General features: G+C 46.5%; 1 protein-coding gene across 4 annotated transcripts; it reads right to left on the bottom strand.

Annotated features, from left to right (window-relative positions):
- Positions 1–1,454: 1,454 nt before the first annotated feature.
- Positions 1,455–25,565, bottom strand: MDC1 (mediator of DNA damage checkpoint 1). Of its 4 annotated transcripts, XM_063291302.1 has the most exons (15): positions 25,396–25,565; positions 24,986–25,116; positions 20,344–20,823; positions 17,785–17,878; positions 12,360–13,879; positions 10,553–10,648; positions 9,571–9,657; positions 8,569–9,048; positions 6,804–6,868; positions 6,003–6,578; positions 5,032–5,166; positions 3,803–3,985; positions 2,647–2,775; positions 2,107–2,217; positions 1,455–1,798 (listed from the first exon to the last, which is right to left on the bottom strand). In XM_063291302.1, the coding sequence occupies exons 2-15, from the start codon at positions 25,113–25,115 to the stop codon at positions 1,535–1,537; spliced, it is 4,350 nt and encodes a 1,449-aa protein (XP_063147372.1). In that variant the 5' UTR covers position 25,116; positions 25,396–25,565; the 3' UTR covers positions 1,455–1,534. The 4 variants fall into 4 exon arrangements, 3 of the variants coding, with proteins under 3 accessions (XP_063147372.1, XP_063147371.1, XP_063147373.1); XM_063291301.1 differs by lacking the exon at positions 25,396–25,565 and having other exon boundaries at positions 24,986–25,372; XM_063291303.1 differs by lacking the exons at positions 2,647–2,775; positions 25,396–25,565 and having other exon boundaries at positions 24,986–25,372.
- Positions 25,566–26,844: the final 1,279 nt, after the last annotated feature.

The following is a 26,844-nucleotide window of genomic DNA, read 5'->3' as shown; positions in this document are numbered from 1 at the left end:
GAGGGAGGGTAACAGTCCACAGAAGGAACTTAGGGAAGACCTTCCCTGACCACTCGAGCGATAAATAGGGAGGCCGGGAGCTTTGGACTTTCAGACTTGCAAGGTTCTGTTAATGTAGCCTTACAATGAAGAATTAATTCACCTAGTTGTGTTTCCTGTCTGGTTTACCTGGGAGGGCTGACACGGGGCTCCAGGTATTTCTTTCATGTTACTTGGGGCTCCAGGCAGCACAGAGATGATGGGAGTTGTAAGCCAGGATAAAGCAGCACAGGAAGTCATGGCCAGGAGAGTCTGCACGCTTACATCCAGTGCACCAGTTGCATCCTTTCCTCAATCAGGAGGGGTTGCACACAGTCACTCATGCCCTTGTCACCTAACAGTTGGACTATTGCAACTTGGCTCTGTATAGTGCTGCCCTTGAAGACTATCCAGAAGCTAAAATTGGTGCTCTTTGGGTAATAATGGGTGTATATAAATGCAGTGATGTAATACTTCTATTCTGAGAGCTGCATTGGCAATTCAGAATGCTGGTTATCTTTAAAGCCCTACTGTGGCTTCTGCAGTTCAGGATGCTGGTTGATTTAGGGCCTGGATATCATCAAGACTTGACTTGAAAATGAATTGAATCTGTCCATCCAGTGCCACGGCCATTAAGTAAATCACCATGATTGTTAAGTGAATCACATGGTAGTTGAGCGAACCTGTCGTCCCCCATTGACTTTGCTTGTCAGAAGCTGGCTGAGAAGGTCGCAAATGGTGATCATGTGACCCTGGGATGCTGCAACTGTCATAAATGGATGCCAGTTGCCGATTGCCTGAATTTTGATTGTAGGGATGCTGTGACAGTTTCAAGTACCGGGACCAGTCTCAAGTCACTTTTCCCATACTGTCATAACTTTGAACCACCACTAAATGAATGGTTGTAAGTTGAGGACTACCTGTACTTTGAGAATCATAGGCACTTAACAAAAGATTTGAGGAGCTTCAACAGGAAGAATTTTAAACACAGCTTGCTTGTGCTCAAGTAAGAGTCAACCTTAATCGAGCTCTATCTGAGAGCCATAATCTCTTCTGTACTGGGGGGAAGATCCAGTAATACTGGATATAAGACTGGAAAAGCAAGGAGGGTAATTTAAGGGTAGAAGAACAAGGAGGAAGAAAATATGGGGGTGGACCTGTCCTTTCTGAAACCCCTGATGGCCATGAAGCAAAACAAGGGGAAATTATTGTGATTCTGGTGTCACCATAACAGTAAGAGACATATAAAAGTTCCAGCCATGAGGCCATAAAACGTATCAGAAGGCACCAATGCCCACATTCTTCACAAGCCCATTAAATCTAAATTTCTAAAAAAAAAAATACTAAACCACTCCCAATTTAGAAGAGGGTTTTCCTCCCTCTCCCCCACTTAGCACAGAGTCAAACTCCCAAGACCCCATTCCATAATCGTCAAGTCCTTTCCATACCCCGTTTATTGGCAGCAATATAAAAAAAACCCATATGTACAATTTTAAGGCAATGCTGCCCTTCAGGATCAGCGCCGTCTCTTGGCTGTGCTGGGTGGGGCCGGGGCCATCCGCGCGGGCGCCCTCCTCTTGCTGGTCCTGGCAGGAGGAGCAACAGGGCTGGAGGCAGCTGAGGGGCTGCCACTGCCGTTCAGACGGTGGGCCTCCAAGTCCACCTTCTGCTGCAGGATGCCCGTCAGGATGAACTCCGAGTTAGTGATGGGAACTCCCGCCTCCTGTGCTGGTTTGCAGCGGGACAAGTCCTCAGGGCAGGAAACCACAATACGTTTGTCCTTAAATAGGTCACAAAAAGGTCAGATGGTCCTCTTGACCCCTTCATTCAGTTGTCCTGCAGAAGAGCCGAGTCATGCATTTCTGGCATGGCCCCAACACACGCTCGACTAGTCTGGCTGCTACAGAACCAGCGTGGGGTAGCGGTGAAGGTGTTGGACCAGGAGTGGGGAGACCCACGTTCTAGTTCCCCTCAGCCACGGAGGTGCCCTGGGGGACTCTGGGCCAGGCCCTCTCTCTCAGCCCAACTTACGACTCAGTGTGGTGGTAAACAAACCAATCAGCAAAATAACACTTCTTTCCCACTCACCTTATAGGCTCGCGGCATTCTCGGCAGGAATGTCCCACCGCTGCACTTAACAATGTCTTTCATGTGCTCTGGCTCTGGCTTCACATTAGGAGTGACGTGGATCTCGTAGCCCTGGAAAGAGAGACACCCTGGGGCACAACTCTTATTCGCCAGAAATGGGGGGCGAAAGGGAAGGGACACCATATTGTAGCAGGCTGGCCACTGATGGATGCAAAGCCAAATTGGCAGCCTTCACCCAACCTGGCTCCCTTCCCTTTACAGACGTATTGGACTCAAACTACAATTCTCACGATCCCCAAATATCCTGCTCGGTGTGCGGACTCATCATTATGGAGCTGTTGTTTAGTGTGCCCGGAGGCCACTAGGCGGGGGAGAAACTGGTTTAGAACATGAGCCGAATTCAAACAGATGTTACTTTTGCACCCACACCTTTCCAGTGCCGGGGAAAGCTGTATGTGAGGGTGCTGCTCCGTCATGGTCGCCTGGATCCTGGATGCTTGTGGAATAACCCGAGCCCGGGACTGCTAATGATGGGCTCACCTGGAACAGCCCCCCTTTTAGCTGTACTGTCTGCAGCGACGTGGAGAGGCTGAACTGCAAGTTGTTCTCCTGTTCAGGGTCCCAAACAAGGAAGCTGTTTGGTGCCAGGAAAAAAGCGTTCCGTCTGCTCTGTGGGGTGGAAGCAGGAAAAACAGGAAGGTCATCCCCGTCCAGGAACTGCTGGATCTTTTTCCTTTCCTCCCTGTAAGCAGGTCCTGTTATTTCTGGAACCGTTAAACAAACCGTTTACACTGGAAAGCTATGGAAGAGGCATTTTGTAATGCTTGGGGGGCTCATTAAAGCGGCTGCATCTGTTTCCAGGCTCACCTGTGTTTTTCCAGCACGTCACCCTTCAGCAGCTACACGATCCCTAACACAGATGCAGGGGGGTTTAATGAGTTGCCAACAGATGCTACCTCCGCACTCCCGCACATTCCAAAATACCTCTCCCAAATTGAACACCAAACACTGCACTGCCTTAATCAATGGGTCCTTTTCCACGTCAGCACCAGTCCCAGTATTGCACTCGGCCGTCAGAAGCTCCCAGGTTTTTCTCTAAGCCTGAGATTGGACAACATTTAAGTGGAGCTGCTGGATGCGAAAGCTTGCACCCTCTCACTGAGCTATCCCTTCTGCTAAGGCCCAGGTTCCAGCATAAAGCAAATTCAGCTCAACAGCACCCTTCTCGTATACTCAAAAGAAGATAAAATGGCGCATCTCCAGAGAAATGGACTCCTTGCGCTCCTGTGTGAGCCACTGTTCTGATCAATCCCCAATAGCACAAATGCCTCCTTTCGTCTAGGAATCAGACTCAGAAACACGGATTTCCACTAATACACCCTGGGTGGACGCCTCCAAAAGGCAGATAGATACGCATTGGGAAAAATACCATGTTGGTGCAGAGATGTGAAAGAATTCCTTGCCCTCGACCGAGGTTGAATGGGTAGAAGCAGAGCCAGAGCAGTAAAGCATGCAGAGAAGCAGCAGGAAGCCTCTCCGGGAGTGAGTGCACTGGACTCGCAGAGGCCAGTACTTCATTCCGTTTATTCCTCACAAAAATCTACAGGCAGCTGCCTTGCAGGACAGAAAACTGGGGTTTGGGATGGATCCATCTGGCTTTAAAACAGAGTGGGAAAGTACCAGAAAAGTGGATCACCTTCTCCAGCCAGTCAAGGGTCACAATGGGGATTCCGCGTGCCAGAGCGCACAAGAACTTGACCGTGCGGCGTACGCGGTCCGTCACGAGGTGGGTGCAGTCAAAAACAGACTCTGCCAGAGAACCCCCCAATTCAACCACTGTGCGCTCCCCTTCCTCATCAATCACGCCCGTGAACAGCACCTGAAAAGAGAGATGGAGGACATTCAATAAACTTAGCCATGTCATCTGGACACAGGCACGGATTAATTTTTTTCACGAATCAGGACTCTTGACTTTCACTCCTCTGAGCTTTCTTCTCTTTGTTTCTCTTTCTCTGCACAGATTGAAAAGAACAAGAAGCCTCACACCACATTCGGGGATCTGTGGATAATCTAACGTGTGCAAGTAGTCCTCATTTAGTGATCACAATTGGGACCAGCAACTTGGTCGTTAAGCGAAGCAGTTGCTAAGTGAAACCACAACTGTGCTTATGATCTCACTTCAGCTTTCCTTTGCTTTACAGACCTGCAAAGGTCGTAAATGCAAGGACTGGTCTCAAAGTCCTTTTTCATCACCGTTGTAACTATGAATGGTCGCTAAATGAGGCTGTTGCTAAACAAGGACTACCTGTAACAATAGAAGATGAGGAGAGGACATTTGGAATTATCCCCGCGTCCCGCATATACACTACATATATCTCTTGGTTGGTCAGATGTAGGCAACAGTATATCAGCTTGCAAGGTAATCTCTAGACTAGAGACCTTCACTTGCAGAGAACAGCTGGAGATGGGAGACTATACTTTCAGACTTGCAAGATTGATGTCAGCCTTCCCAGGTAGACCAGACAGGAAACAAGACCAGATCAGCCAATTCTACTTTAATGTAAGGCTACATTAACAGAATCTTGCAAGTCTGAAAGTACAAAACTCCCACTGTCTCCTTTACAGCCCAAGAAACGAGAGAGGGTCCCTTCTGAGCCTCTTGCCCTTCCCACTATGCAGCTGCGGGCTGTGCTGTCTCTTATCTGACCGTTCCCTAGGCAGCGTCTCTTGGCCCCATTTCTCAAGGTCTTTCTCCCATACCATTACAGCATGCACTCGAATGCAGGTGCTTGTCACTTATGGCAACAGGCAAGTGTGCAAAAGAAAAGACGGCCCTTAACAACGAAGCCAGGCAGCTCCAGTGGCCATCTTCCCTTGCCCAATCCCAGCCCCTCTACCCATCATCCTAATATGCCTGCGCAATACCTTGGGGGCAGGGCTGCCAGATGCAGTAGAGCGCCGGGTGTGATTGCAGGATGAAGCCCTTTGACCTATCGGTTTGCTTTCTGTGCTGTGATGTCGCAAGCTCCTTCCTGAAGACGGAGTGGACAGGCCCGGTTCCTGGAGAAGAAAGGAAAGAGCCCATCGGCCCCCAATCGCGGAAAGAGTTGGCGAAAGAGCACCAACCTCTGGCTACGAGGCCCAAGCACACAACTCACCTACTGGCTGGGGCACCTCACCTACAGACAGCCTTCAAGGGCTGAGCAGTCACACAAGCCAGACAGACTGCCTTGCTCTTCAACCCCATGCTTGCCGGCTTCACAGAACCAAGACTAGCCAGGCAGGTTGGAGGAAAGGATATGAGGATTCAGCTCAGGGGCACTTTCCAGCCAGGAAGATAAAGGCTGGACTCACACCCATGCTTCTAGACCACTTTTCAGCAACAGGTATGTTATGGTAGAACTTCCAGCTTGCTGGTCTTCAAGACTCAGCTTATGCCATCCTTGTCTGTAGACTAAGTGATCAAAAGTGGACCTCAGTTGGAGAATACGGGGAACAAACTCCTGAAATAAATCAGCTTGGGAATTCTGAGAGCTGCAGTCACAACCCATCAGGGAAGGCACCTGGTTGGGGGCGGATGCTTCACGTTGGTTCGGTGAGCTCTGGAGACCACCCCGCCCCTGGTTAGATGACACACGACCATGACCCTGGTGTTGCTTGCGCTGCCTGAGGCCGCCTATGGCACGTGTGGCTTTTAAGGGCGCATTTCAGCGGGAAAAGACATTTGGAAGAGCAGCACTGCCCACTGATCTAAGCTGCAGCAGATGCATGAGGCCCGAGGGGACCAGAGGGGGGCGTGATCCTTCTGAGCATTCAGCTGATGGGTCTTATGCCCTGCAGGGTGGGGAGGCTTCCTTTGCATGAGGCAGCTTTTCCTTCCCCTGCTTGATACCTACCTGCCCAGGCTTGGCACCTTTCCCAGAATCCTTTGGGCTTGGGGTGCTCACGGAAGTGCTAGTGCTGCTGCTGGAGCGCTTGCTGGCCCGAGTCCTTGGAAGCTCCGGCTGCTCTTTGAGCCCGGGGTGGTGGGCAGGACCCCTCCTCACCCGCTTTGCTGGTTCCCTGGCCCCCGGGCTGCCCGAGGCAGCAGCTGCTGCTCCTTCCGCCACCCTCCTGGCAGCCCTGGATTCCCTCTGCGAGCCCCTGGTTCGACCTTGATGGGCAGCAGCAGCCGTCAGGTCTCTGTTCCTGGCCTTCTTCCTGGGCCCCTCTTCTCCAGGCTGTTTTGGTGCCTCCGCCGCCTCCCTCGTTTGCTGACCTCTGTCGCTGAGCCGCCTCAGCCCCCTACGGCTGGTCTCTGGGGCAGCCGGTTGGCCGGCCGCAGCGACAGCACCAGATCCATGATGGCGGAGGCTTCGTCTTTTCAGGACAGGGGTGGGTGAAGCAGAGGAGGCTGAAGATCGCAGGCTGCGCCGCTGCTGACGGGCAGAAGACACCGCTGAAGCGGGTTCCTCCTGGGCTGGCTCCACCCCCTAGAAGTATCAAATGGAGTTCAGGGATCACACCAAACCATGGTTCGGTTAACCAGGGTGGGTTGAACAAGCCACAGTGTGCTGAGTCCTTGTATCAAGCCATAAACCACAGTTTACAGATCATAGTTATCTTGTTCTAGATAAGGAAAACACAAGGGGTAGCTTCCCCAAATCAGGGGCAGCGTCCTTGATTCATGACGGATGCAAGACGGCTCTGACGCTCACCTGCTTAGCATTCCTTGCTTCTCTTACGAACGCCGAGTTTTCTTCCATCTCGTCACCCACAGGAGCTAGAAAAAGCCAAAGGACGAAACAGCTTGTGCTGAAAAACACCATTCCAATTTCTGCCACCAAGGGGCAGAGCAGAGCTACAGAATTATAAAAACATGGCCACCTTTTCCCGATTTGCTCCCCACCTCACATAAACCAATGGGAAACGGAACGAAATACCACACCAACCCAGTACGATTCTGGCTTCCTCCCAGAGTCTCTGGCACGCGCAACTCACGAAAAGAGCAGGCTGGAGCATGCAGGCCTGATGACCATCCCCAGCCTACAACTTCTATTTGGACTTGGAGATATCCACTAGGGCCTGGCAGAGCCCCCAATGTGAGTTGTAGCCGATGGATTCCCCAGCAGCCCTCAACTCAGATTGCACGTGGCCGGAAGGTTGCACGTGGCCCATCTCGAAAGGAATCGCGAGCGCTGCTGCCAGACTGCAGCCAAAGACCAGTCCCAGTGGGCTTGTGGAACATCTGTGACTCATGCTGGGAGATGAAAGAGCTCCAAGGCTTTCTTTGCCCAAGTGGGATGAAGCTCTGCTGAAGCAGGGAGAGGTGTCCTGACTAAGCAAGGACCACGCCGAGACGAGGAAGAAGTCTCTAGTGTTTTATTACTGCTATTGTAGACAGAAAATCCTACCAAACTGAAGAAGCGTGGGAAAACCCAGACAGATAAACCCCAAAACTCAAGGCGGGTCTGTTCTGGGTTTCTTTGAATGACAGCTCAAAGTCTCTAAACTACGCATGCGTTTACCCCCCTGGATAGGGGCCCCCTCCTGCTCACCATCAGTACTCATGACAACAGAAGAGCCTATGCGCACAAAAGGAGCCAGTTTGGTCTAGTGGTTAAGGCAACGGGCTAGAAACCGGAAGACGCTGAATTTTAGTCGCTAAAGCCCAAGAGCCAATCAGGCATGGTAGGAGAGTTCTAGTCCCGCCTGAGGCATGAAAGCCGGCTGGGTGACCTTGGGCCCTCTGTCTCAGCCCAACTCACCTCACAGGGCTGCTGTTGTGGGGAAAATAGGAGGAGGAAGGAGTATTAGGTATGTTCGCTGCCTTGAGTTATTTGTAAAAATAATAGAGGAGGGATTAAAAAATCTAAAAAAAAGTATCTCAAGAACTGTGTGGATAAGAGAAACCAAAGAGGACTCTGAGCATGTGGAGAAGACAAGGGGAGACAGAGAAGATCTCCAGCCTTTCCCACCTCCAGCCCTGGAAGAGGAATCTGGCCCTCTAGCTTAAACGATCTACCCCATGACTGAGAGCAGAGACGAGCAATTTCCAAATCCAAGGCTGCAGGGCACCCCCAGCAAAGCATAAAAACAGTAGCAAAAGCTCTAAAGTCCACCTAAGGGGGTTTTAAAAGAACAAAGGAAAGAGAAATAAAAACTCCTCCATTTTGAGCAAAAGAGAAAATCCAAAACACAGTTCACAGGCCTTGCCGCCTGCAGCCTCGCTCTGCCGCCCGCAGCCCTCGACACACACCCCGCCCCCCAATGTGAACTGCAGCCTCTGGTGGTTGGAAGCTTCCCCAGCACTCGCGCAGAGCTGAACTATGAGGAATGGTATTTGTAAAAAAACAAAACGAACAGGCTCATCTCTGGGGAGCCCATTGAGCCTGCCCCCCCCCATGCATTCCAGCAGTGCCCATGACAGATACGTGTCCATTCATTTCCCTCTATTATAATTCTTTGTGTGTTACCACTCACTTGCCTCGCTCAGCATCAGCATCACCACTGAAGGGCTTCCATCTTCGGGGACCACCAGACCCCTTTCCTCCACCCTCTTCTCCTGCGGAGTCCAGGCTCGCTTGCCGCCAGCAGGGGGAATTTGCACAGACCGGAGAGGCTGGGTTTCCTCTTCAGGGGTGCCCCCTGCTGTCTGCAAGGAGGAGTGCAGAGAGGGCATCTCCACCGTATAGGGCAGAGGGTGGTCCCCTGGAAGGCTGGTGGTCTCTTCTCCCTGAGAGGTTGAAGCTGAGAAGTCGGGCTGGGGGACCTGCTCAGAGAGTTTCCCCTCTTCAGGTTGGTTCTGGACAAGCAGTTCTTGGTTCCCCTTCTCTTTGCCAGCCCCAGCCTGGGGGTGCTCTTCTAAGACTCGCTCAGGCTCCTGACAGAAGGGCTGAGTAGCTTCCAGCATGTCATCTTCTGGGCCAGAATCCTGGTCATCTTTCAAAGGAGAGCTGCATACTAGGGAGACAGCAAAGGGAGAAGTGAGTCCAGTTGTCTTCATTTGTTCCTAAGACCCCAGCTCCCCTGGAAAATTTAGGAAACTTCCACTAAACATACACGGTTAAAGGAAGTATGAGAATTAGAAACAGAGAATGGGGTATGAACTAATTTCACTACTGCCAAACACCATAAATACAAACATTTTCTCCCCCACTCGGAGGCATTCCCTTTTTCCAAAGGACCTGTCAGATATAGCTCCTTTAGGATACTGTGATCTTGGGAAAATGTGATCAGATCCTAAAACGTTATTCAAGAGTTTTCAGTAGAGTCAATGAAAAGGAGATACACAAATGAGAGATTTGGGGCAACTGCAAACTGAAGTGATCCCTGTTTATCCAAAAAAGATCATGGACCAAATTCAATCCAAGCGGTACAATTTAAAAGAACGTACATTCCCCCTTTTGACCGCATCATACGGGTTAGCCCTAGACAACAAATTCCACCTTGGAAAAAGCTCCTCTCCTTGGAAATGAGACTCACTGTTCCCGAGTTGAAGTCTGGTGGGTAAAAAGGGTGATTTGAAGTCAAATGCCTGAGTGGGCTCGTCTTCCAGAGCGCAACTGGAATCTGATACAGAGAGTGGGAGAAAGATCCATATTATAATGATAGGGTCTGAGTCGTGGGAAGTGGGCTGAAAGAAAGAAGAATTCTGTGGGATCAGGATATGGGTCCATCTAACCCAGAATTTTGTGTCATGCACTGACCAACCAGGTGCGTTCCAGAAGGTCTAAAGCACAGACAGGAGGGAAATAGCCCACATCCGCTGCTACTTCCCTTCAAAGGAAGCTAAAATAAAGGTTGTAGGAATCACTGAACCTTTCCTAACTTCCAGTTCTAACTGTGATCCATCAGCTGCCATTCGAAATCCTCCCCATTGATTCCAGAAATATGACTGTTTGCAGATGACCATTTAAGTACATGAATAGAGCCCTGATGGATGAAGCCAGCATCCCAGCTAGTCTGGCATCTAGTTTCCCTCCATATCCAATCCGATGCCTCCAGGAAATCCTTAGCTAGGGGCCCAATAACCCTTCCCCACTATTGATCCATATCCATCAGTAATTCAGAGGAAGTCCTGCAGCCATCATAACAAGTTAGCCATTGATTATTTCTCTCATCCTCAACCCATTTCTAGATGTTTAAGCCTCTCTCCCTATCAACTTTCTCCTGTTTCATCTTCTATTTGTCACTGATGGGATGTTCACAAGAACACTGGATCATCAGCATGATTACTGTCCATCCTGTTCCACTGGGATCAACGAACTCCACTAGATGAGGACTTGGTTGATCACAAGTCCTACATAATCTGTAGAGGGCCTTAAACTGCAGTGCCTGATCTGCCATGTCCTAATTCGTTCTTCTCCCACTGAACCCAGGAATCAGACACCCAAACTTCCCGACTTTATCCCACTAGATCTCATTTCTCTTCCAGATGATCCAGAAGTTCAACAATCTTTCTTACCTGTAGCTGTGATACCTCCAGCTTTCTCAGTTCTAGGAGGTGTGGTTTCAGTTGGCAGGAAACACTGTGTTGCCTGCAAGGTCAAATCAAGCTCATCTGAAAGAAGAGAAGCAGTGGAAAGAAATGTGCCATATACTTCTTGTGCTTAGTCCTGAGTAAAGATGAATAAATAGTCAAAACAGCATCTCCTACATACCAGACAATACTAGAAAACAACAGAGAAAATACTTATAATTAAAAAAACCTCTAGAATCTGTCAGCCTTTGAGCAAGTCTCTGTTCAACAGAGGGGATTATCTGGCCATATTTTTCTGAAGTGGTTTCATGCACAGAATAAATTCCCAAACTTTTTTCCTTTCCTTTTTTCCCTTTTTCTTTTTAAAGTTAACTTTAAATCATGAAAAAAAACTCCTTATCCTGTTCAATCTGAGTTCAGGTTATGTGGTTTGTTACTATTTTTGTTAACATCAAAAGATTAATGTGTCATTTGTAATTTTTAATGCATTATTGTATTGTTACTGCTATCATTATATGCTTGTTTACATATTTAAAAAGAAGAAGAAAGGAGTTGGAGAGGGATACAAACTACAGCACAATTAAGGCTGAATATGGGATGGAAATTATGATTGTTATGGGGAAAGGTAGGGGAAGAATGGAATAGTGTCCTGGAAAAAAAAATAATGGATCTCTGAACTGCAACCAGGCAAATATCTGTTATTTGTTTACTGAAGAACCGAATTGGATTTGATTCACCTCCCAATGATTTCAAAAATCTATATCTGCCTTGATACTAAATAAAATGACCATGTTGTTCCTAATTTCTTAATGAAAATCAATCTGGAAAAAAAAAACCCAGGATGAATAATTATTTTATAATGTGTGTATCTACTTTCTAAATATGCAGCCTAATCTCTGAGAAGTGAATATGCATTTTCTTCTGCAAAAGGGACCATTCAATAGCATCTTCTTGATAATAATTTAAATCATCACAACTGCACCTTCCTGAGATGTGATTTCAATCATTCAGAAAGGGCATGCTGTGGACCCCGTCTCTAAGACAACTTCCTTTGGCGGGGTCCAGGAGGCGGGCCTTCTCTGCAGTGGCGCCCGCCCTGTGGAACATGCTGCCCCCGGAGGTGAGATTGGCCCCATCATCGCTCCTGGCCTTTCAGAGGAGTCATAAGACCTGGTTCTGCCACCTTGCTTGGGGCAGAGAGGGGAATAGATCGACATGGGGATGGCTGCTATAGACCACTCCTCCCACACTTGGACTGCTTTAGATTCTTTTGCCACTTGGACTTTTTTATTTTTTACTCTTATTTATATTATTTATTACTGTAATTTTATATTGTATATTTTATTCATTGTATGATTGTTGTTTTAATTGATTATTGTAAACCATCCAGAGTCCCCCGATGGGAGGAGATGGGCGGGGACAAATTGGATGGATGGATGGATGGATAGATCTGATCAGACAGCTACACTCCACACTGCAATGTTTTGTTGTAGCTCCTCTCTCGACTCAGCTAAAGGCCACCTGAGCACTACAAGCCCCTATTCAGTGCAACTGGACCTTGTACTCTTGCCAGCAGCTCTACTGACCATGCAGTGCTAGAGAAGCATCTCAGATGCTTTCATGTACCCAACTCAACTGTACCATCAGAGTAATGGCACTTACCCATCTTGCCTAATGAAATCACAGCATTAGGGTGAAAAAAAAAAGTCAGCTGGTAGAGAAAGGCAGAGTATGGGGGAGAGATTACTTGAACTTTGCCTCTCTTTTCTCGTCTCTGCCCCTTTCTCCTTACCATCGGTGTTGCTCTCATCTGCTGAATAGGATTCCTCTCTCTCTCCATCTGTGTCTTCATTGTCTTCACAAGAGTTGAGGGACGCTCCCGTTTGCAGCGCACAAGAAGCCAACTGCTCTCCTCCCACCTGAGATCTCACTGGGATTATTAACTGAGTGCCTTGATCTTCTAGGGGCTTTGCAGCAACTTCCTCTGTGCCTGTATCACTGTCTTGAGCCATAGATTTCCCATGACACAAGGACATCACTTCCACATTAGTATCACTCTCCCTGTCTTGTACAGATGTAGAGTCTTCCTGAGGCCCAATATCTGGATTCTCAAAGTGGCTCCCTCTGCTTCCTTTGCTAGACTCAGCACTGGAGACTTGCTGGCTTTTCTTTGACTCCACATCTGGATTATCAGCCTCCTCTTCCCCATCTGTATCACCATCCAGAGAGAATGTGGGCAAGTACTGATGCTTGGGGTTTGGCAAGGGTTCCTTCCTCTTTAAGTCCCTAGGAGATTTGTCACCAACTTCGTAACACATCTCAGATTCAACATTAGAATCCTTTGTCAACCCTACCACATCACCATGTCTCTCACTGGCATTATGATCATCTGGCACAATCCTCTTGAGGGGGATCTCTTCCATATTGGTGCTGCTGTCCTTACCACTTGAAGAACAGGTCCTCTGAGGACAAGCAACTTCTGAACTCTCCAGCCCCAGTTTAATCACCTCATCAGTATCATCACCATCACTGTCAACACCAACAACACAGTTCTTCACAGCCCTACATGGAGTCTCTCCCTTGAGGGATGAGTCTTCCACATCTGTGTCAACATCTACATGTCCAGTGGGAGGCAGGGCATTCACATCACTTTCTGGATTATTCAAAGCCTCCACATCTGTATCATCATCCTTTTTCCCACCAAGCTGGACACTCTGGGGATAAGGGATGTCTACATTGTCTTCCAACTGTTTGCAATCATCTTCCTTTGGGGAAACAGGCTCATGCCTTCCTGGACAAACAACACTTGGATTTTCCATTTCTGCTTCCACATCAGTGTCATCATCTCCATTTTCAGCAGAAGTAGAGGGGAGCTTTACTCCCAAGACAGCTGGGCTTTCTACTTCCTCCTCCACATCTGTATCACTGCCCACCTCAATGGCCGTTTGGGAATATTTTTGACAACTAGTGCCTGGAGCCATCACTGAAGACTCCTTCAGATCAGTGTCAGTGTCCACTTCTAGGCCCCTATCACTTTTTGCTGGGTCCAATGATCTTGGTGCTTCAGAGGTGCAACCCATTTGGTTTTCATCCTCTACATCTGTATCGCTGTCCAAATGGAACTCTTCCACCAGGCCATGTTCAGTGGAAACTCCCTCCTCTTTACTTGTGGGCTCTCCAGAGCCTTCTCTATTGGAGGAATGACCACCACTATTCTCTACCAGACCTGGTTCAGCATCCTGGCTCTCAAAGGAAAGGCGCAGAGCAGGGCAGGGCGGGCCACTGACTGAAGGGTCCTCACTTTCTTCATCACTTGGGAAAAAAACAGAAAGCAGAACGATTCAGGCTCATGGTAATTCATTGGAGTTTTCTACATTGCCACCTAGGACTGTTCTCCCAATTAGAGAAACATTATTTTTGCTTTCTCTCCAACCTGGTATCCATCTGATGGGATAGACTACAATGCCTGGCATTCTGTATTTTAAACAATTAAACAAACATCAAAAACAGTTTTGATTTTTAAAAAAGGGTATTTCATTTGCTTTTAATGGGGATTCGATATCAAGATCTCCACATTCTAAAAGACGGATGTTCTCCTGCTGAAGAATGAAAGGCGGATACCTTTTCTAAGATAGCACTTGTCCACCTGCATGGACTATAAATACTTTATGTATTTGATGGGAAATACTTTTGCTTTTATACAATACCCAAAGCATCTATTGTTTTATATTAATCAGACTTTTTCAAAGGCAACTAATATCATCCCTCCAGAGATTAGGTTGGCCCCAACCCTGCTGGCCTTTTGCAGGGGCCTGAGGACCTGGTTCCGGGCTCAAGCCTGGGGCTTCAGGTGTGTGACGGACCCTGTTTCCTGGCTATGCAGAGGGCTTTTTATGATTTTCCAGCTGTATGTTTTATTTGATATATTTTTGTTTTAATGTTGGGCACCACCCAGAGTCATACACTGAGATGGGCGGCTGTATAAATTGATTTAATAAATAAAAAAATAAACAAATCCTCGCCCTGATGCATAGTAGGTGGAAGAATGATCAAATGCTGAGCTGGAGTGTGTGATTTCACGCTAAGCTTCCCAGAGCAATTTCAGGAATCTCGGGTTAAAAGGATCCAGAAGACGAGGGAAGAGATTTTTGCAAAAACAAAAACAAAAAACCCTGCCACCATTTGGCAAGAAAATGCCAATCTGGATGGACAAGTAAACACCAAAGAAGAGGCCTGCTGGCAGCGTCAGGCAGTGGCCAACTGGATGCATCGAGGATGTTCGCAGGCCTGGACCAGAGGGCAAGAGCTCCCTTCTGCTGTTGCTACCTAGCAACCACATTAAAGACGGGCTCCCTATGGTTCAGGGGGCTGTAAACAACCATCAATAAGCCCCTGATAACTTAATCCTCCCTGAATCTTCCCAATCCTCTTTAAAAGCATCCAAATTGGCTGCCATCATCGCAGCTCCTGGCAGCAAATTCCACAGCTAACTCAGCACTATGGGTCCCAAATCATCTTGCATTTAGTTATCCATGGAATATCATTTAGTTATCCATGCTATTATTGACCTAAGTCATGGCTTGCCTCCCCTCCCTTTGTTGCAAATGAAAGAGTGAGCTGCTCTAACTCCCTAAATCAGTGTTTCTCAACCTTGGCAACTTTAAGAGGTGTGGACTTCAACTTTCAGAACTCCCCAGCCAGCATGCTGGCTGGGGAATTCTGGGAGTTGAAGTCCACACCTCTTAAAGTCGCCAAGGTTGAGAAACACTGCTCTAAATAGTCTGATCTGCTAGATAAGCCAACCTCCAATGTTCACACCCATCTCACCAACTCCTTCATAGGCAAGAAGCATAGCTCAAAATAGCCCACCAGGCTGGCGTGCAGAGGATTCCCCATTCATTCTCTGGAAGAAGTGGAAAAGATCTTCTCCCTATGTGGATGCCCTCCACGTTCATGGGTCTGCGTGCAATTCCCACAGTACCAATTTTATGATTCTATGCCCAGGCAGGGTTGGGGGGACCCCAGAGGTCATTTATTCCAGCCCCCTGCTTGGAGCAGGATCTGCTGAAGCATTTCAAACAGATGGGTCTCCAGCCTTTGTTTGAAACATCCCACGTTTTGAGGCAATCTAGTCTGATGCTTGTCAGCTGTCACTATCAGGAAATTCCTCCTAATATCTAACCTGAATCTACTTCTTTCAGTTTCAACCCACTGGTTCAGTCCTGGTCCAGAACAACAGAGAACAAGCCCACTCCTTCCTCTGTACAGGTAGTCTTCAACTTACGACCACAATAGGGACCAGAAAATTCATAATCAAGTGATGTGGTCATTAAGTGAGGCATCACATGACTGCACCTGATTTTACCACATTTTTGTGGCAGTTGTTAAGTGAATCACTGCAGTCGTTAAGTGAATCATGTGGTTCCCCATCGATTTTGCTTGTCAGAAGCCAGCTGGGAAGGTTGCAAATGGTGATCACATGATCCCGGGACACTGCAACTGTCACAACTACACGCTGGTTGCCAAGAGCCCGAATTTTGATCATGTGACTGGGGACGCTGCAATGGTTGTAAGTGCAAGGACCGATCACGTCACTTTTTTCCAGCACTATCGAATGGTCACTAAACAAATGGTCATAAGTCGAGGACTATTTATTTATTTTTCAAATTTGTATCACTACCTGTAAAAACTACCTATAAAAACTACCTTTTTGAAATCTTAAGGCTGCTATCATCTCTCTCCCTGAACTAAGGCTGATCTACCATGTTCAAGTATATTTAGCTTGCATATAAAGCAAGCTAAATGGAGAAAACGTGGTTGTGTTTTTAAAAGGTAAACTGCGCTGAGATTTCTTTTACTGACAAATGAAATAAAAAACCGTGTAGCATGCAGAGTGTCAACACGGGCAATATCAAGTTTTCAGCAGCCGACATTCTATAAAACCACTTGCGGACAGACATGGACCGTTCAACCGTCCAGTTCCAGACTCACTGCTGTTCATGTCTTCTGTCCTCACATGTACAGACAAGGCATGGGCACCTACCGTTCTAAGCCATGATGCAGTTGGTCTAGTTTTGGTTTTGCATGCCATGTGAACTCATTAACATGGGTTTATCAAAGGCCTTAGTGTGTTGGGTGACTTCAGTCATTTCAATAAACCACGTTTAGGCAAATCATTATTTACTGTGACACAGACTGCGCACGGCCAAACTCATTCAGCTCACTCACGGTGCTGACTTAGGCATGTTAGTGGGATCTAGAGGTACAGGTCAAGAAATGTTAAACGAGTATTTCACAAGGATATATACACAGGGTTATCTGCCTTGATTTTGTTTTATTCCAGTTCATGGACATTTTTTTGCTTTAAATACATTTAATGACACCTTTGTCAGTCAAAAATCAAACAGAATTCTTTTCTAAAATGTAGGCATTGTAAAGCAGCAGCAGATCATCAGTGTTTCTGACATCTTGAAAAGTAATACACAGGGAGTCAAACACAGGCATTGCCTCATCCCTACACATCTTAATCAAAGACAACTACGCATGAACTTGAAGGCGCAATTCCACCATGTATTAACTGTGGATAGGTTCATCCCTCCACAGATTAATCTAATTCTTCCCACAGTAGACTCAGGCCTTGTTCAGAACATGCTAAGTTATTAGTCTAGTGCTTAAGGCACCAGGCTAGAGACCAGGAGACGGTGAGTTCTAGTCCTGCCTTAGGCATGAAAGCTGGCTGGGTGACCTTGGGCCAGTCCCTCTCTCTCAGCCCAAGAGCCAATCAGGCGTGGTATGAGAGTTCTAGGCCCGCCTTAGGCATGAAAGCCAGCTGGGTGACTTTGGGACAGTCCCTCCCTGTCAGCCCAGCTCACCTCACAGGGTTGTTGTTGTGGGGAAAATAGGAGGAGGAAGGAGTATTAGGTATGTTCCTTGCCTTGAGTTACTTATAAAAAATAATAAAGGCGGGATTAAAAAACGTTAAAGTGCTTTGTTAGCTTTAAATGTAGCCTATTCTCTGAGTCAAACTACTTTAGTTGGTAAACCAGCATACAGTAGTACCGTGTTGTGTGAACCCAGCCAATTGCTATTTGGTCACTAAAAATGGTTACAAAAAACCATGACTTAGCATAATGTGTGAATCCTGCCATACATTCCTTTTTTACATGCTAAAATATTCCAGGTATTAAACCCAAGCAAGTTGCTAGATGACAACTAACCTTTCAGGCACCACCGTAGCCGAGGGAAGGGAGACGCCAAGGGAAGCCAAACTCACATGTCCTCCTGTGCCATTTTTGTTAGAGCAATCAGATCCTGTTGGTGGGGAAGAAAGATGGAAATGAGGAAAATCACGACTGAGGCATTTTCTATCCTTCTCGCTTTTAAAAAGTGTCTTGTGTTCAAAGCAGTGGTGGTGGGAAAAAAATGCCAGGAAATGTTCCATAGGAAAATTTTCATCTAACGTCACTTATGTTTCTATACACATTCGTTAACATTTTCTGGAAAATGCACATTAATTGGTTTAAGCAACATCCTCTCTGGTTAAGAGATGGAAGGATTGATCTGAATAAATTTATATGGCTGCCCATCTCTCAGATGTGACTCTGGGCAGCTGACAAAGTTTTCTAAAAATACAGTAGAAATACAACATAAAAAAAACATTTCACAACAAACTGAAACACAAGGTGGCTACCAAATACACCATGCACCAACAGAGTGGACTCAATTATTCTCCCAACCCCTGTGCCCAGGAGAACAGCCAAGACTTCAAGGTTTTCCAGAAGGTGAGCGGAATCAGGGCCAGCCTAACATCAGGTGGTACAGCATTCCAGAGGGCAGGTGCAGCTATGGAAAAGTCACACTTCTTGGGTCCTGCTAGATTGATGGGACTCAGAGCTTGCTCCTCCTTCCCAATCTAATGGGGCAGGTAGAAACCATGGGAGAAAGGTGGTCCCTCAAATACCCTGGTCCCATGCCATGTAGAGCTTCAATTTTTTTTTAAAAAAAAGCACCTTGAATTGTACCCAGAAGCAAAATGGAAGTCAGTGCAGCTTGTGGAGCAAAGGTGTAACATGGGCATACGGAGGCATCCCCATCATTGCAAATGTTGCTACATTCTGGACCAAATGAATCCTCCAGGCATTCTTCAAGGCAGCCCCATGTAGCATGCATTGCGGTAATCTAGTCAGGAGGTGACCCAAGGATGAATGACTGTGCACTGTGCCCCCTGATCCAGGAAAGGGCGCATTTGGTGCACAACACAAACTGTGCAAAGGCCGCCCCTGGCCACAGCCACCACCTACTCTTCAAGCAGGAACTGTCAGTCCAGGAGGACCCCCAAATTACACACCAGTTCTGTCTGGGATAGTTCAACCCTATCCAGAACTAAGGATGGAAAACCATTGAGTCCAGGAGGGAGGACTTAACACCCAAAGCCACTCCATTTTGCTGGGTTGAGCTGAAGCCTGTTCTTCAGAGATCTTGGGGACGAGGCCTCATGCAACCATCTGAAGCAGCCTTTCTCAACTTTTTGACCCTGGAGGAATCCCTGAAATATTTTTCAGGCCTGGGGGAACCCTGGCACATTCAGGCTCAAATACAGGCCACAAGTACAAAACTATTATATTCGTTTCATGGGTAGGCCTGTCTATATGCACGAACAGTGTTCTTAAACTAAAAATCAAGACTGAAACTTACCTCTTTAATGTGAAGTTGCCTGAATTTGAAATATTTTTTTAAATAAATCGTGATCTCCCACAGAACCCCTACTGACCTCTCACAGAACCCTGGTTGGGAAACCCTGATCTGAAGAGCTGCTGCCCAGGAAAACGGGCCTTAGTCTACGGCAGCTGACAATATACCTGAGGCCTCCCCAGCCTAGTTCTGCAGCTCCCAGAACATGCCCCCCCTCCAGATTGCACTACTCAAATTGGGAAACAAATTTCAGATTTTTTTTAAAAAAGGCCTGAAAAGAATGGGTTAATCCAGGAGGTTCAGCAAAACAATTTGACTAAAGGACTTTCCCCATCCCCACATAAAATGATTTTTCAAAGAGCCAATCATTTCAGCCCCACTCCCTTTCAGGATATCACCATCTTGCCAAATTCTGCACCAAGAAAAACTGAATTCCGAAAGCTTCATCAATTATGTTCAGTGAATTATTACATCATCACAACTCGTTCACCATGTGATAAGCTTTATACTGATTTTATCAATCATGAACCGAAGAGAAATAGAGTAGAGACAGAGGCCTGGGATCTCGCCTGTCCACTGGAAACCTTTCTAAACTCAATTTTCAAATGTAACTCACAAAGATTAGGAACCATGGAGCCCTTGGTGCTCTCTGAGCTTGGTTGTTTGCTTGCAGACACTTCATTACCGGACTAGGTAATATCATCAGCGCACTGATGATGTTACCTAGTCTGGTAATGAAATGTCTGCAACAAACAACCAAGCTCAGAGATGATGCTGCCTAGTTAGGCAACAAAATGTCTCCAAGCAAATAACCAAGCTCAGAGAGCACCAAGGACTCCACAGTTCAACCCTGAGCTACAGAGATTCTCTTTGATTGTGATTAGGAACTTGCTCTGTTTTTTTAAAGGCAGGAAATAAAAATGGAAGCCTGGATCCCCACAAAGATGATTTCTGGGTTCAATCACACATTCGGTATTTTTCTGCCCTCCCTTCGCATTCCAAGACCTGGTTATTTTAGATGAAGAACGTAATTCCATCCTGCAGCGGCCAGAACCAAGGCCCAGATCTGAAGACTGATCTCTTACCATCTCTTGCGGTGTGATCCAGGTGGCTTCCTGTTCCATTCACCACTTCTTCTTCTTCCTCTTCCTCCTCCTTGTCAGAATCCTGGACCAGAACTTGCCCAAAGCCTGTTCTCCTCCCCGGCGCAGGTGTTTCCTCAATGGCCAACGCACTGGCCTCCACTCTTTCCTGGGTGGGTGGCACCACCATGGAGTCCTCGGGGGATTCACAGTCCGCATCCGGGACCAAGATGAAGTACTGGCATCCCACATCTCCAAAGAGCAAGGTGTCCCCATCCTGAAGGCTGTACCGGACCTGAGGGATCAAGGTGACACGCTGGCGCCGAGTCCGGTTCAAGCTGCCCTGATCATACAAAAGGTGGGGACCGTGGGAGGAGGGGACCTCGATCACGGCATGTGCTTTGGAAACAGAAGAAGCAGGCAAGCAGACGTCACAGCTTTCCAAACGACCAATGATGTTCTGGCCAGGGTAGATCCAGAAATCTAGAAAGAGAGAATAGATTTGAAAGGAGCCTGCATTCTGCCCTTCTTTGGGAGATCTGTTTTACTTTCATGCAGGGGGGCCAAAAAATGCAAGATGGCAGCCACAACCATGTGATGAAAGCCCTGCCCCTTTTAAAAACTGCATCACAATTTACCTAAATGGGCAGGGCTTTGATCACATGGTTGTGGCTGCCATCTTGAAGTTTTTGACCCCCACTGTGAAGACCCCCCTACTTTCATGGTTGCCACTGAAACTTATTTTTACTTAAGCCAATGGTTAAATCAAGTGAATAACCCTGGCAAAATCAGTGGCATGCAAAAGGAGTGGTCATAAAAATCTTAGCTAGCTTATATCCAACCTTTCCCCATCACCAGCTTGGATCCTGGAAACCTTTCCATGCTTTCATCAAGGTAGGTCAAAAGATTTGCTCAGTGGTTTAGTCATGAAGTGAAATAATGATTATTTAAAAGATATAAGGCATTCCATCTGTTGAATTTTTAGATTAACTCCCATTTCTGGCATTCAGAACAGAAAACTCATGAAGGGATGTTGTTGCTGTTGTTAGGTGCCATCACACGAGTCGTTTACAACTCATGGTGACCCTATGTATAACAGAGCGAAATGCTGTTCGGTCTTGCGCCAGGGATAACCATGCATAAGTGAGAGCCAGCTTGATCTAAGTCAAGGTGCTGAACTAGAATCCAGGGAACCACAAGTTCTAATCTTGATTTGGGCACAGAAGCCAGCTGGGTAACTTTGGGCCAGTCCCTCTCTCTCATCCCTAGGAAGAAGATGGCAAGGGAAACCTCTTCCAAAAATGTGACCAAGAAAACTGCAGGGACCCGTCCTCAGAGTCACCAGGAGTTAGGCTTGACTTGATGGACCATTACATGCATATGTAAGCGAACCACTTTTTGTCCCTCCCTCTGTCTGCATGCCCAGCATTGCTTCCTAACTGCCTAATCAATGTCAGTCTAAAGAGGCCCAATGTGCATGGGATGGATACATATAGGAGTCTGTCCATAAGGATGCTAGCCCTAACTGACCAGGCTCACGCAAACATGAAAAGAGCTATATGCATGTTCTCCTAAGCAGCCCATTCAGATTGACCATGATTACCTGACACTTGGGTGACATGACTGATTGGGACATGTAAAGAGTTACATGTACATTTAGTACTAGCGGATACCAAAATGCTTAAACAATTCACTCATTTCTACAATCACTGAACTCAAAATACATATGATTTCTAAACTGAATTCTTCACCACAAAAGCAAGTCATTAAGTCATTCTTAACTGATCAAATACTCAAGTATCACAGCAACAACTCAACAGCACACAAAAGAAGTTGTATAAGAACTGCTCTCATGTAAGAAAAAACACACTACAATAACCCAGAACTCCAAAAAGCAGAAAGTAACTATATAACATGTTCTAATATGAGGGGTACCCATGCAACTTCATCAACAGTTGTTGTTTATTTGTTCAGTCGCTTCCGACTCTTCGTGACTTCATGGACCAGCCCACGCCAGAGCTTCCTATCGGTCGTCAACACCCCCAGCTCCCCCAGGGACCAGTCCGTCACCTCTAGAATATCATCCATCCATCTTGCCCTTGGTTGGCCCCTCTTCCTTCTGCCTTCCACTTTCCCTAGTATCAGCATCTTCCCCAGGGTGTCCTGTCTTCTCATTATGTGGCCAAAGTATTTCAGTTTTGCCTTTAATATCTCATCAACAGTTGACCATCCATCAAACAAACAACTACACAATCCATGAAAAGGATCTCTACCACATATGAAAAACATCTCTGAAACCACTAAAAGGCTACTACAACCCCAGGCATCATAATAGCCCATGTTGTTGTTGTTGTTTATTCATTTAGTCACTTCCAACTCTTCATGACTTCATGGATCAGCCCACGCCAGAGCTTCCTGTCAGTCATCAACACCCCCAGCTCCCTCAAGGATGAGTCCGTCACCTCTAGAATATCATCTATCCATCTTGCCCTTGATTGGCCCCTTTTCCTTTTACCTTCCACTATAATAGCCCATAGACCAACAAAAATCTATCCAAAGGATCCTAAGCAAACTCAAAGGCCCAACAGCCAAAGAAGACCAAACAAGTGTCAATTACAACATAAAGTGCAAGGAATTAAAAACCACTGTGTGGGGCAAATAGACAGAAAATAAAGAAAATGCATCCATGAACATCAACTGGCAGTCAGAAGACGTGATGAAAACTCCTTAGTATTCCAAAGTACTAATATATTCAACCACAATTTCAACTGGGGAAACTGTAGACATCTTAGACCAAGCTAGATTAAAAAGCTAAGAGAATTCCTGGAGGCAAAGCATTCTGAGAAATAAACCATTTAAGAGACACACTGAGATCTATAAGCTCTATCTACAAACCATTCAAGAAAGGAAGCAACTGAAGATTAAGGGAAGGAACAAAGATTCCTAAGCTCATCAGTCTTCATCACATGCCAATTAACAACACCCAGATAAGCAGGAACCAGCACCAGATAAACAAGAACGATCAAAGAAGAAACAATACCCCATTCAAAAAAATGGTCAAGGAAGAAATAATATCCTATCAAGGGTGGTAGGACAAGCTACCAGGTATAAACAGCCAACAAACTCTACTCCCCCACACCTTGATGATGTTATGTAGCCTGCTAATGAAAGATCTGCAGGAAGTGAAGCAAACACAGGGAACATTAAGAACCTATCATTCATCCAAAGTAACAACCAGCAAGCATGTGGTACGTAACACACCTGTAACTGCATTATTATTGTAACATACCAATGTTATTATAGACCCTGACTTAGGAAAGGAGCACACTCTACAGTAAAATACACTTACACATGTATTTATTCTCTTAGTTATTCACAATTTTATGTCATGCCCTTCAGCCAGAAAGGATCCCCAGAGTAATTTACATCTCAATAAAAGAACACAGTCTATCCGCTCTCAGGATTATACCAAAAAAAGGCATGAAACAAAAGAGACATGAAAAAGGTAGGGGAAAGGAATACAAGAATATTCCGGTATAATTTTGAATCATACACAGATAAACAGTTGATGGGGTCACCCAGCTTTTTATCACACCACCTTCTATGACCTGATGCAGCTCCAATCATGGTGGGGGAGGGGAGGTATCAAAATCATCAACATGCAGACAGAGGGTTGCAATGCAAGCCTCACCCCTTGTAAATATGCATACAGATGTGCATACAAAGCAAGGGGCAGGGCTAGCATTACAAGGCTCCAGGCACCATCTTGCCAATTTTGATCCCTTGCTTGCAGACGCCACTGGAGTGATCGAATAGCTGATGACAGCTTGGGGAGAAGCAATGCCCGAAAACTGGATTCTTGGGAAGGCTGATGGTAGACGTTCTTTCTCTCGCTCTGCTGCATTGAAAGCATCAAAGACAGAAATGACAGAACATCTGGTACCTCAGCAGATCGGAGACCCCAGACACAGTTCTATAAATGATCCAAAGCTGCCAGCAAAGAGGCATCCCGTGTCATGTCTTGCACTCAGTGCGAGGCGTTTTCCCCAGTTCTATGGGATTGACACTAGATCAACAGTACAAAAGATACCACAACTAAAGGTGGATACAAAATCTGACAGAAACCAAAGATGCCAACTGATTGGTGAAGGTGGTGGGCTCTGGGTGGGTTTATTTATTTATTTTATTTATTTATCAAATTTGTCACTGCCCATTTCCTCTCACTAGAGGGACTCTGGGTTTGCACAAGTCACCAAGCTAAAATGTGGCTGGCTAGGTTATGGCTGAGTGGGTGCTGGGTTGGTAAATAAATTATGGTTGGGCCATTGGCACAAATACAGCCTCAGTATCTTTGTAAGGACTAACTTGGCATTAGCTGTGAAAAAAAGATGACTGGCAGTTGAGAAGCAACTGCTCTACATTCAAGGAACTCAACACGGAAGAGTTTATTACGAACTTGTTGAAAGCCTGCTACATTCTTGCTTATTTGTGCCTGACAGCAGCCTTCCTCACCTCAATCCTTCCAGGTGCTTTGGGTTGCCATTCTCAGCCAGGGTGGGGGAATCTGGGACTTGTAGTCCCACAAACTTGGAAGCTACCAGGTCAGCTGGAGCTCTAAGGAAGACCCAACTCCAGAATTCCTTACCTTTCTCAGGGCCGTACTTGCTGCTAAGCAGATGCAGGCGCCCCACGGGTTTGGGGGTCTCCCCGGCAGCATCAGACCCATCAGTGGAATCGCCTTCTCCATCCCAGTCCAGTAACTGAGTTTGTTCCATCCTGCAATAAAGGAAAGAAATGATCTCCTGCGCAGTGGAAACCTGCCCCGCTCCGCTTTCTAGATCCGAATCGCCCTTTTCCCTTCCCTGCATTAATTCGCTCCCCGATCCTGGCGATGCCCCCAATTCCTGGTTCCCCCCGACCTTATTGGGCAGCCAACTTTTTTAGAGGCATGGCCCTTTAAGCCTTAAAGCCGCCGCTGCCCTTTCCCGGCTAAATAACGGTAAGCCGGTGAAGGACCCCACAGCGAAAGCCAGAAAAGGCGATGGGGGAAATGACCTTTCTTGCCCCCCTCCTCCGAGCACCCTAAAAGCTAAGTAGGGCGACCGCTCTTTCTGGTCGTGCCCCACCTCTCTCCGCAGGAACGGTTTTCATTCGTCCATTCTGCTGTCGTTTAAAAGCCTTCCTTCTCTTGATTGGTCCATTCGAGTCCTGGAAAACGGAGAGTAAACGGTCCGGCCTTCTCCCCGCTTGCCCGAGAACCAATGAAAGACCCCAAGGGAAAAAGATCATAGAGAGGAGAAACGCCAGGCTAGAGTGTATTATCAATGCGCCCCTGGAGGGCAACTATAGAGCTGCTTTTCAAGTCTAGGCTCCATTATCTGAGTTTTCTATCATCTGTTTTGGTCTCCACGCAGCAGAAATCGAGGCTCTTCGTTGGAAATAATATTGCTAATATTGCTCAAGCTGCCGTAGGACTGCTGCCACTGCCACCCTAAAACTGCTAGATCTGGGCTGCAAAAATCCGGACGGCCGGTGGGTGGCAGCCAAGTGTCTCCCGGTTTTCAGCCCAGAACTGAAAGCCGTAGTTTTGCCAATTTTCATGCAAAAGTTCATGCAATTTCCAATTCAGATCCTTGGGGGGGATATTTTTTTAAATGAAATAATGGACCCTTTGTATTTTTTCCCTAATTTTGTCCACCCATTTATGTTTCTCCTGAATATGCTACAGTACTTGCAGTTAGGTTTAGAGTCATACCCATAATTAGATTAGCTAAATTTTGTTTCTGAAGATTCTCATTTGCCTCCTCCTCCTCCTCCTCATTAAATTGGCAGTGTTAGAGATGAAGTTATATATTTCTTCCAATATGGAAATCCCTCTGCTCTCAGAGGAATGCATGTAATTACAGGAGTGCATCTTTTCCTATTTGCAGTGATTCCTTCCTTCCTTCCTTCCTTCCTTCCTTCCTTCCTTCCTTCCTTCCTTCCTCAATTTATATGGCAACCCATCTGAAATTCATGACTCTGGGCAGCTAACAATATTAAAACAAAAAGCAGAAAGAATACACAAAAAACAGCAGCCAGGGTAAAAACAAATACAACAATCACAAATTAGCATAACTAATGTACAGACTCAGCCACACCAACTAGCCCTCAGGCCCAGTGATCTCTTCCTCTGTCAGAATATAGGAGTTCATTAAAGAATATAGGAGTTCACACACAAATACAATAAATTCCACTTTTACTTGTTCCCAGTTGTGTGGAAGACAAAACAATATACTAATCCCTAAAGGTGTTGGTATGCTGTGAGAATAAACCAGCTAACTGTATTTATTAAACACCATTTGTACTTTATAGAATAATCCAACATTGGTTAGGTTTACACAACACAAGCCATAAACCAAACCAACCATATTAGGGCTTAGCATATTCTGAGCACCCAGCTATTATTTTGAATTCTTGCTCCAAGTGAGGCACTGTGAAGCATCGGAGCCATGATGGAAAGTA

The sequence above is a fragment of the Candoia aspera genome, chromosome 2 (assembly GCF_035149785.1).
Source record: "Candoia aspera isolate rCanAsp1 chromosome 2, rCanAsp1.hap2, whole genome shotgun sequence".
Lineage (NCBI taxonomy): Eukaryota > Metazoa > Chordata > Lepidosauria > Squamata > Boidae > Candoia > Candoia aspera.
This window is presented reverse-complemented; position numbering and strand designations above follow the sequence as displayed.